The sequence below is a fragment of the Littorina saxatilis genome, linkage group LG4, assembly GCF_037325665.1.
Source record: "Littorina saxatilis isolate snail1 linkage group LG4, US_GU_Lsax_2.0, whole genome shotgun sequence".
NCBI classification, from domain to species: Eukaryota; Metazoa; Mollusca; class Gastropoda; order Littorinimorpha; family Littorinidae; genus Littorina; species Littorina saxatilis.
The window spans coordinates 58,527,756-58,539,621 of NC_090248.1; the positions used below are offsets into that span (position 1 = coordinate 58,527,756).

Here is an 11,866-nt window from a genome sequence, read left to right on the forward strand (position 1 = left end):
CCCCCAATTTAAGACACCCTCTTTTTTAAGACCTGATTTTCTCAGATTTTGTTTAGGTCTTAAAAGGGGGGGGTCTATCTCTATCACACACACACACACACACACACACACACACACACACACACACACACACACACAGATACTTACAAAAGACTAGAAAATACATGTATCTCTCTTTATGCATGTCACTGCCAGAAAAAGAAAAAAACAAACCTTTTTCAGCAAGTCCACAAACTCACAGGCAGATCTTGACATGTATCAATACATGTGTACCTAAATCCGATTGACAGAAGAGCAAATAATCTTGTTCTGGTGAGATTCGAATGAACAGACAGAAGAGGTACAAATAACAGCATAACTTTAAATATCCAAGCAAGTTTCTTCCATAAAACTGCACAAAATAGGCATTTAATGTATGCTACATACGGATACCCCTACAGCATGCATACTGAACGCATTATTTGATGAACCACAGCATACTTTAAAACCGTAATCGAAAATTTCAAAACTAAATTTTCATTTAATTAATATACTTACTCAACTCACATAAATGGCATTAACTTCAGTTCATTGCTAAGATATTGAAGTAGTACTCGACCCTGGTAAGGGGGGAAGTAACTCCCAAAGAAAACAAAGTCCGTAGTCAAGGACGGGAGTCACCTCCCCTACCGGTAACCCGCGCATGCGCGGTCCTACTACCGGCCGTCATTCCCCCACGGAAACACACACCTGTAACACATATAATGTTAGCGGGGATGGATGGGAGGGTATAAACGATGTGAGTTGAGTAAGTATATTAATTAAATGAAAATTTAGTTTTGAAATTTTCGATTCAATCACATATTCTTACCTCAACTCACATAAATGGCAGATTGCACATAAAGGCGGTGGGATACTCACATTAAACTCTTGGAAGTATCTGGCCTGCGGCAACCATAGCTGGGAGGCAGTTGGTACCGTCCGGATGAGTGCTGGCAATGCCCCGGAGGTAGTAGCTGAGGAAGACATCATGAGTCGTCCAGTATGCAGCTTTGAGGACGTCTGACATCCTTCCAGACTTGAGGACAGCTAAGGAAGTTGCCCACGCTCAAGCCTCGTGCGTACGAGGTGATCGAGGAGGAAGGACTGACTGCCCCCCCCCCCCCCCTTTTGTGTCTGCCACCACTGATAAGCATGCCTTATAAGTGTGGAAGACCATCTGGAAAGCGTGGTTTTTGCAAAGTCTTTATTTCGGGCTGAAATGATCGAAATAAACAACAACTTCGGAGCTGATGCTCGAAACGGAGCGGTGCGCGACAAGTAAGCCTTAAGCGCGCGTACCGGACAGTTAGAAAGATCCGGATCGCCGGGGGCTAAAAATGTCCCGGAGAGGCCGAATGGAAATGATCGGTGAAAGTTGACCAGGTTTTTGATTCTTGGCGAGAAAATCGGGACGGACACGCAGTGAAACCGAGCCGTCTCTTTCGAAAGTGATATCCCGGTCTAGGCCTGAGAGGCCGTGGATCTCACTGCCCCTCCGCGCGGAAGCGAGCAGTATGAGCATGAGAGTTTTGCGCGTAAGGTCAGAGAGACTAGCGTCTTGTAAAGGTTCAAAAGCACTAGAACGGAGAAATTCGAGTACTAGAAGAACGTCCCAAGCCGGGACAGAAGTTCTCTCCGTTGCAGAACTGAGGGCCGCGCCCTTTAGCACACTCGCGATAACTCCCCCGAGGGAGATGGAGCGTCCAAGTTGCTTAAAAGTAACAGAGATGGCTGAGCGGCGAGCGCGCAAAGCGGACGCGGCGCGTCCCCGAGCGGAGAGCCATGCCAGATGGTTTGCGACCTGCATTGATCGCAGGGCGACCGGGACAACATTGTTAGCCGCAAACCATCGAGTCCAAGCCAGCCAGTGTGACTAGTAGACAGAGGAGGTGGCCTGTGAGCCTTCTGGCCTAAGTCCAAAAGCGAAAACGGAGGCGCCTGAGCACCCCAGTGATCTGCGAACCCTCTCCAGGCGTGAGGATCCAGGCCCTCGGGGCGATTGTGCAGAGTCCCCGTTCTGGGCTGGAAAAGCTCCCCTCGCCGGCGGCCGAGCGGGATTGGCGGGCCTCTGGCGAGCCGCATGGGGTCCGGGAACTAATGCTGACTGGGCCAGCGCGGTGCCACGAGAAGGAGATGAAGCCGCTCTAAGTCGGCTTTAGGCTGAACCCTTCCGATGAGTGGAGTGGGAGGGAAGGCGTAAGCCTCTAGCCCTGTCCAGCTGATCGTCATCGCGTCGATCTGCCAAGCTTCCGGGCCCGGAAACAGACACAACGATCGGGAGGCGACGTGAAAATCTCGTGGCGAAAAGGACGACCATCGGACGCTCTACCTGCGCCCAAAGAAGGAGGAGCGCCTGATGGGTGATGGTCCACACCGTGTGGAGGATCTGGAAGGAACGGCTGATGACGTCGGCAAGGACGTTCAGGCAGCCGGGCAGATAGCGAGCCGAGATCAGGATCTAAGAAAGAGTCTCGCATGCTCGGCTGGACCACAGCCGAGATCGGGACCCGCCCTGTTTGTTGGAATAAGCAGAGACCGCCGTGTTGTCGTAAAGAAACAACACATGGGTGCCCTGGAAAGCGGAGAGAAAGTGATGAAAACCCAGAAAGACCGCCTCGAGCTCGAGGCGAATGTTGTGCCATAGACCGCTGCTCTTGTGACCACCGACCGGAAGTCGTGTGCGTGTCCAAGTGAGCCCCGCAGCCCTTCTGTGCTGCGCCCGCAAAGAGATGCGTGTAAGGAGGAGGAAGCGCTATGGGCACTCCCTGCAGAAGCCAAGGAGTGTTCATCCACTGAGGCGTGGTCTGCTGCAACCAGACCCCGAAACGGAACTGAGACGTCCCAGCCGTGTGACGTCGGATTCCAGACTGAACTGAGCGCCGCCTGAAAAGGGCGCGCCTGCAGTTTGAATAAACGACGTTGAGTGGGACGGACTGCCCACTCCCGTGAATCGAACACCATGCCTTGGTGCAACACCCCGGGGACGACCAAAATTCTGCCGTAAAGTCCCAAGAAGGGGTGGCCGAGAAACTCCTCTATAGCCTGCTTCCGCAGAAAGAGAAGGATTTCCGCCTGTAAAGACTCCTGAGCGTCTGGGCTGACCGGAAACCGGAAGTTGGCCGGCGCCCTGGACGAAGGGGCTTTGCCTTCCTGCCAAGGAAGGCGGAACCCCGATCGAATCACCCCCATGCTCCATAGGCTGCTTGTCCGAGACAGCCAAGCTGGAAGAACCCGGAAGAGGCCGCCTGCTACCAAAAGGGCAGAGGCTGGGGGGGGGGGGGGTGACTGGATCGGGGGTGGCTCATTGGGGGTTGGGCTTGCGCCCAGACCCCCGCTTCCCGAAGGAAGGTTTACGCTGGTAAGGACGGGACCGTGACCCACCCCTACCTGCGCGAGACGACTGCTGCCCAGAAGAGCTGTCTGGCGCTGACGCAGAACTCCGTGGTTTGTTGCTGTGCTGCTTAAGAGCGAGTTCCGTCAGTTGCACCACATGTTGGTCACGAGTTTCCTCAGTTTGCTGCCGAAGGGCATCCAAAGAGCGTGACCCCAGCAACGCACCCTCTGAAAAGGGAGAGACTCTCAAAGAGTCTATGGTGGCCTTATCCGTCAGGCGAGAGCCGTTAAGAAAAGCCTCGCGCCTCCAGAACACCACCTGAGAGTAGAGCCGAGCAGCAAGCGTCATCTGACTGTCAGTGACCTTCGCAAGCGCCGCCAGGAGCATGGCAGCATCAGCCTCAATAGCATCGTCACGAAACCTAAAAGGCTCGATGGACGAAGCGATGGCTCTCGTGAGAGACCGGATGAGCGTTTCCGCTAAAGAGGTCAGTTCAAGGGAAGAACGCCCGCTTTCCTCCAGCCCGAGTAGACTCTGTTCCGTACAAACGGAAGTCCTATCTCGGCTATAACCATCCTGCCGCAAGCGAGCCAGTTCCGGAGTCACCGGAAGTGGAGCTGTGGGCAGCGAAAAAGAGGAGAGAAGAGAATGTGGCCTGCTAGGCAGCCGCGATCTTCTTGAGTTGGCTGGGAGGCCGCCGCCTGCCTGAGCCGAGGTTAACCAAGGCTGGGCAGAAGGGGGGGCTTCCCCATGAGCAGCCAAAAGAGGGTAGGGTGTGTTAGCGTCCGCCAACACCTGAGCCATCACAAACGGGACGGAAGGAGATTCCATGAAACGGAACTTCGCCCTCGTGTCCCCCGCGCCCGCAAAGTCTGCTAAAGCAGAAGGAGGGGGAGCGACAACAGTAGAGTCGGCGGAGACACCCTCAGGGAAGTACCGTGAGGTTATCTCCGCAGCCAACTCCAGAGTAGGGCCCAGCTTATTGGGAATCCGTAAGGGGGTAACGGATTCGGAACGATCCTCATCCCCTTCCTGTTCCTCTGCAAAACCTTCCTGATCCCCATCGAAAGGAGGGTCCGGCAAACCGGAAACCCACCCATCCACGGAAGAGGAAGTGGCTAACGTCGGTTGAACAGTAGACGGAAGCGCCGCAAACTGTCCACCAACAGCACCGCCGACAACCGGAACCGCCGCGGCGGAACCGGAAGTCAGGGCCGGATGTCGATGCGTGACCAGGGACGGGATAGCAGGGACACTGCCACCGGAACCGCTAGCCCGCTGTCCTCCACCGGAAGTGCCTGCCACAGCACAACCGGAAGTCGAGGACGACAACCCGCGGGTAGGCCCGACCGGAAGCCCCGAGGGGAAACCAGAGGAGCCTACCCCCTGCGAGCTCGAAACAGGAACGGCGGCAGCCGAACCAAGAGCTACAGGACGATGACCGCCGACAGAATCTTGCAGGCCAGAGCTGGACAAGCAAGACGCTGCTGCCTGTCCCCCAGAGGCCGGGACAGCCGAAACTGATCCCAGGGGGGCAAGCTGGCGCGCTTCGCCGCTCCCTAGCGCACCCGCCACGTGATGGACGGTGTACTGCCGGGGAGGAGCCGTCTGTGAACCCGAAGGAGACGCAAGAGCGTAACCAGGGAACGCAGGCAAGTGTGAGCCCCCAAAAAGATGGGGACTCCCACAAACGCCGCCCAACGCCGAAGCGCTAGAACCGGGCGGCGCTATGGACGCGAACCCCCCTGAAAAGGCAGGGGGATCCGCTACCGAACCGGAAAAATCCGGTCCGAGATCAGCCGAAGTGATCGTCGCTGAAGGCCGCAGCCTAGAAAGTGAAGCCACCCCCCCCACGCCAGGCGGGAGGGGAGCGACAGGCCTTTCCGCAGAATGCAAGGCAACCAAATCATGCTTCAAAGTAGCAAACATTGCCAAGATTTCTTCCCGAGACACGGACTCGCTAGGCCGAGGCGCCTGCGAGCGCGAGAGAGGAGAAGTAGCGCGTTCCTGCGTAAGAAAAACCGGTGACGGTGACGTGGAGTCAATCGAAACCCGTTCTGCCTTCTTAGTCACCGGGTCAGTAACCAGAACTAAAGACGTAGCCTGTGACGAAGTTACAGAGGCACGCGTCTTTGATTTAGACTTAGACTTGTCCTTATCTTTCTCTTTCCCCGGTGAAGAGAGCAGAGAAACAAGATTGCCCTTGCTTTTAGAGCTTTTGTCCGCCATTTGCAATTTCGAACACGCGCATGTGGAGACGAATTACAACAGCGAAATACTCAAACAAACGCAACGCGCAGTGAAGAGAAGTGAAACGATCTTACCTAAAGATAGCAACGCAAATACCAGGGTCAAATGGCCTTCCACAAAAGGCCAAGGCAAAAAAGATGCCGGAGTACCACAACACGTCTGTGCTCGAGTGTTGAAGTGGGTGGAATGACGGCCGGTAGTAGGACCGCGCATGCGCGGGTTACCGGTAGGGGAGGTGACTCCCGTCCTTGACTACGGACTTTGTTTTCTTTGGGAGTTACTTCCCCCCTTACCAGGGTCGAGTACTACTTCAATATCTTAGCAATGAACTGAAGTTAATGCCATTTATGTGAGTTGAGGTAAGAATATGTGATTGAATCTTCACTTTGCAAATGAAACAGCCAGTATCAACAAATCAAGGTAATAATAATAATCACTCTACATACATCATTACATGTATTTACATAGAATAAAAATAACTCAATCACCAAAAGTAATACTCAGCAAATGAGTAATAATCATCAACAGGATGAACATGAACTATTCCAGGGAAATTCACTTATACCATTTAAATTCTTTGCTCTTTGTGAACACATTCTGGTTATCTATTCAACTAGCTCGATCCGTGGAAATTACATCACAGACTGGAAGAAAGGTGAACATTTTGAGATTTAGTCAGTGTGACACTGACAGTGACAAGTGAACCTCAAACAGGACTAACTCTGAAGATAGCTCACAAATATTCAAAGATAGGAGCAGAAAAGAAGTTTCAATTGATTGATCATTACTTCGCCGTCATTTTGCAAGCGAGTAGCCACATGATCTTGAGCTAAGTTCATTATCTGTTTCCTAAGTGTCTGTCTACTTTTCTTTCTTTATTTGGTGTTTAACGTCGTTTTCAACCACGAAGGTTATATCGCGACGGGGAAAGGGGGGAGATGGGATAGAGCCACTTGTCAATTGTTTCTTGTTCACAAAAGCACTAATCAAAAATTTGCTCCAGGGGCTTGCAACGTAGTACAATGTATTACCTTACTGGGAGAATGCAAGTTTCCAGTACAAAGGACTTAAGGGGGCAGTACCACCTGTACGTGGGTCAAAAATCACTTTTTCATGACATTACATGATGTAAGACTTTTTATATGTAAATATGATTGAAATTTCATAATCTGTAAGTTATTTTATTCAAAACGTAGTAGTTTTCGAGAAATTTGAGGTCAATTTCGAGAATTTCCACGTTGAAAACGACCGATTTCTTCTTTGCGTTTATACCCCTGAGCCATCGTATTACAGTGATTACTCCCTCAGTCAAGGCGAATAAGCATTACTCCCGGATTACTTCCCCTGTTTGGAACTTCCTGTGTTGATTTTGTTCGGATATTTTGAAGTTTTCTTGTAGTTTTTGAAGCATTTGTGGCAGACAGGTAGGAAAGCAAATTTTTATCCAATTTGACGGCTAAAAAGTTAGCGAAAAATGGCGATGGCGGGTCAGTTTGGGGCTGATATCCCAAGAACTATTGGAGATACACTGTACTCACATACAATTTTGTGGAGTGCTTTAAAATGCTTGTATCTGGATTTTGTCATAGCATTTTCTGGATATCTGTCCTAAAAATTGATTAAGAATTTTCAACTTTTTTTTATGACCTAATTTTAGGCAAATTTTTACACGGCCATCACACATCAACCGTTACAGATATAAATCCCCTAGCACATAATCCAGATAATCTACTGCTTACATAATTTACAAAACATGAAGACAATCTGTGCATAAACCTATGAGTTATGAGTTCAAAAATAAATGATTTTTGGCTCACGAAGTGTAGCCTATGCGATGCTAACTTTTGTCTGTCTGTGCGTGCGTGCGTATGTATGTATGTATGTATGTATGTATGTATGTATGTATGTATGTATGTATGTATGTCTGTGGTAGAAACTTTAACATTTGAAGACGTCATATTACATTGACGTCACATTATGACGTACGAGGGTTAGACGTCACGCGATGGAATTACTGAAAGTCTCGGTGATTGTTATTTTGAGCGGGCCGAGACTATTTGGCAGTCGTGTCCATGTAAGTAGGCTACATGCAGACAGACAGATCTAGATCTAGTGTCTCGCTTTCTTGCACAGTTTCACCTATGCTCTTTCTGTGTGTGTGTGTGTGTGTGTGTGTGTGTGTGTGTGTGTGTGTGTGTGTGTGTGTGTGTGTGTGTGTGTACTGTGTGTGTGTGTGTGACGGAGTGATTGAGTTTGTGTTACTGTTTGTCGATTTCTTACGTGAGCCTTGAAGGCTTCGCCTCTTGTTTTTTTTACGTCGACCACAGCTCATCCTACAAAAACTTTTTTTTTCACCAAGAAATATGTTTGTTATGCCAAAATCAACACTTTTCATGAAAAATATGTGGTACATGTATAATGAGTAATCATGCAAAATTTCAATTGAAAAATCCTAACAGTTTACAAACAGTAAAAATCACAATGTGGGTACCCACGTACAGGTGGTACTGCCCCCTTAACATTTCTTACATACTGCTTGACTAAAATCTTTACAAAAATGGACTATATTCTATACAAGAAACACTTAACAAGGGTAAAAAGAGAAACAGAATCCGTTAGTCGCCTCTTACGACATGCTGGGGAGCATCGGGTAAATTCTTCCCCCTAACCCGCGGGGGGCGTCTGTCTACTTCAAAGACCTTTTGGTCAACATACTACTAGTAAATGTAACGTTTTGTTTTGTCTATAAATTAATAAACGTTCCAATTATCTAACATTTTTTTCTTTCATATTCTGAATTTTGGAACGTTGGCAGTCTATCTATATTATATAATATGGATACTGGCTTTCAAAGTTTTGATCCCAAAGGACTTATTATAATATTATATATATATTTTTCATGAATAGAACATTTAGCTTTGGCGGGTGCACACATATATATATATATATATATATGGATGAGTAACTATGTGAAAGACTGAGATTGGCACACATGGATGAGTAACTATGTGAAAGACTGAGATTTTCACCATTCCCCTCCCTCCTCCCCAATTCTCTGCACTACGATGAACAGATTTTCAATTTTCTATCAGCAAAAATAGTCTGACATCATCGTGGCAAATTAACCTTGCTGGCCTTATCCTTCGCTGGTTCACCGACGACAGCATCCCGTATGTGTTGATTAGCCTAGCTCTGCGTTGTACATCGCTATAAGCTTTCTGCTGGACCTGAACAAAGTCACGGCACAAAAACTAACAGATTTTCAGTTTTCTCTCACTCTCAGCAAAAATACTCTGACAAATTAACCTTGCCGGCCTTATCCTCTGTTGGTTCACCAAAGACAGCATTGTATGTGTTGATAAGCCTGGCTCTGCGCTGTGCACCGCTAAGCTTTCTGCTGGCCCTGAACAAAGACAGGGAACAGTCTTGCCCTGTGGTAGTATAGCACGTGTTCACAACACCAGTCTTGTCAGCCAGTCGAGATTCTTCTTCTGTAGGTTCTGAAACTTTGTTCTTTTCTTGTGTGTGGATCAGTATGCCTCCTTTGGGTCTGAGGGAATTGTCTGAAGCACTAATGGCAATATTGTCGATATGAATGGCATTGACCATGTCTTCTTCAACTGAGAGTGAGACACCACTGCCCTGGTTTTCTACTTTCTGCTTTTCACTCAAATCCGCTTGTTCAGCTTGGACTGTGGTCGACACAATGACACTTTCCTGCTCTGCTAAACAACGGTCATCACTAAGTTTCCCGAATTTTCTCGGAGAGACAGTTTGCTTTTCTCTTTCAGCTTCGTCGTCAGACAGATAGATCACTCCTTTTGGACACAGAGCCTTCCTGGGTTTGTTCTTCTGTGGCTGCCTTCTTTTCAAAGGTTTCTGAAGGTCTGGGAAGAGATTTTCAAACCCATTTGTGCCTGCAAACAAACAGTCATCCTCCCCGGTTGTCTGCAGGCTGCCTTTTTGTGATTTCAGATCAGAAAACTGTGTATCTGCAAAGCATTTGTTTTGAGATTTGCTTAGATACTGCTGGAAGCAACTCATGTTTTGTCTACTGGAGACGTCTACACCGAACGGGCCTCTCACCTTACCACGCACAATGGGCACCACACGCGCAGGCTTCAGCTTGGACACAAACTGCACCAGTTCGGGAAACGAGCTGTGGTCGGAGTACGGCACAACAAACACCTCCGGCTGGTTGGCATACGGCTTGCCGCCGATACCCTGATACAGCGCTGTGGGCAGAATGACGATGGTGGGTTTCTCCTTGTTGAGACGTTTGACGAAGTCGCCGGATACTTGGTGAAACGGCACCGCCCTCACTCGTACATCTGGCTTTCCTGTTGAAAACACTTTTGGAAAATTGAGCGATGATGCGATAGACAGCGTGTTTGGCGAGACGTTGATCCACTCGCCCAGAGCAAGGGCTATGGCAGCCAACAAGTCTTCTTTGCCAAGGTTTCTGACACCTAGCACAATGTCGTGGTTGCTGTGGGTCTTACAGATCTGAACAATCTCCTCCAAAGCTTCCGCCCTTGTTGGAAACACACACTTGGGATCGCAGTAGGTATTGTCCAGGTACAGTCGGTCTATGGTACCTGTGTGTTTGGACAGCAGCGAACCCTCCTTCACCATTTCCGGTTGGAATCGGAAGTCTCCAGTGTGCACAATCTTACCAAAGGATCCCTCAAAGACAAACATCACCGCTCCAGGACAGTGGTTAGCATTAATCACTGTCACTGCCATAGACTCACATTTTTGCAGCTCATTTTTGTTTAATTTTATCTGTCCATCAACCTCACGAGTGGACTGCCCTTTATTAAAGTATAGACTAGACTGCCCATTCACACCCGAAGCGTTACCTTCTCCGTGACTTTGAACACAGCTGCTCTGACAATAGCCGACCATGTGCGTCTGGTCTTCCTCCAAAGACCGCAAAAGAGAACGGTCAACATCGTAGCGCTGTTCCAGAAGGCGCGCTGTTAGTGGAGAACAGTAAATGGGACGTCGCCATTTTGAAGTCAGACCCACCACGTGGTCGCCATGGAGATGAGTCAAGAAGAAGAATCGGATGCCAGGGTGCTTGTCTGCCGGCCAGAAATCCACAGCAATGGAGGTGCCTGGAATAATGCTGCCGTTCATGACGTCTGGTTAGCTGTTGTTAGGTCTGCACTACGCTGAATGATGCCTCCAAGCTGCAGATTGTTGGTCAGTGCTGGAAAGTCGATCTTGGAGAAGTCATGGCATTATGGTATATGGTGGGTGCTGGTGGAACAGTGAATCCTGGTGATCCTGCCCTTGATACTCTGTCTGAAACTAAATACAATTGTTGAAGTTTAAACAACAATCACAGAAATTAAGTGAGGAAAACAACACATCCACACACACACACTCAAACGGACAGACACACACACTGAATTGATCCATGACACACACACAAACGAACACACACACTGAATTAATCCATGACACACACAGTAACACACATAATGTGACATACACACAACATACACAAACACATAGCAGATCTGTTTACCCCCAATGGTCAAGTCAAAAAATCGTAATCCGATGACCAAAATAGTAATCCATTGGTTACAAACACCAACATTAGTAACACAAACCTAATTTGAAGCACATTTTAAAATCGTAGTCTGGACTCAAGTGGAGTATTTGTTCCCCCAAATCCTAAAAAAATAGTAAAAAATTACTCCAAAATAGTAAGAGTAAACTGTTACAGGTCTTAATTTATGAGACAACTCACTTACAGACAGTGCAGCACACCAAGCTACACACACACACACACAGTTACACACTCTCTCTCTCTGATAGGCAGACAGACAGACAGACAAACAAACACACACACACACACTCTCTCTTTCTCTCTCGGACGGACACACACACACACACACACACACACACACACACAAACACACACACACACACCACATTTACAAAGATGCACACTATACACACACTCAGTACACTAGCTCAGTAACTGAAGTGAAAACACACATTGTCACAGTACACACACACATTTCAAGAGCGTCTTCCCTTACACATTATGATTATCTGACATTCATGGTAATCTTGAACTTTAGTGTGTTAAATTCATAGCTCAGAATTCAGAGGCATTTAAATTGATGAAATTTGTTTACCTACCTTAGTCCGTAGGCCCAAACTGTCAGGAACAGTTGAAACAGACTTTCTCCAACGTTCGCAAACGCTCGAACTTCCAAAACGTTGCTCGCGCTTTCAGGAAAG

At 48.3% G+C, this 11,866-nt stretch overlaps 1 protein-coding gene across 1 annotated transcript; it reads right to left on the minus strand.

Annotated features, from left to right (window-relative positions):
* Window positions 1-7,914: 7,914 nt before the first annotated feature.
* Window positions 7,915-11,855, minus strand: LOC138965190 (5' exonuclease Apollo-like). The gene is made up of 2 exons (XM_070337309.1): window positions 11,765-11,855; window positions 7,915-10,921 (listed from the first exon to the last, which is right to left on the minus strand). The coding sequence occupies exon 2, from the start codon at window positions 10,745-10,747 to the stop codon at window positions 8,885-8,887; it is 1,863 nt and encodes a 620-aa protein (XP_070193410.1). The 5' UTR covers window positions 10,748-10,921; window positions 11,765-11,855; the 3' UTR covers window positions 7,915-8,884.
* Between the last annotated feature and the right edge of the window lie 11 nt (window positions 11,856-11,866).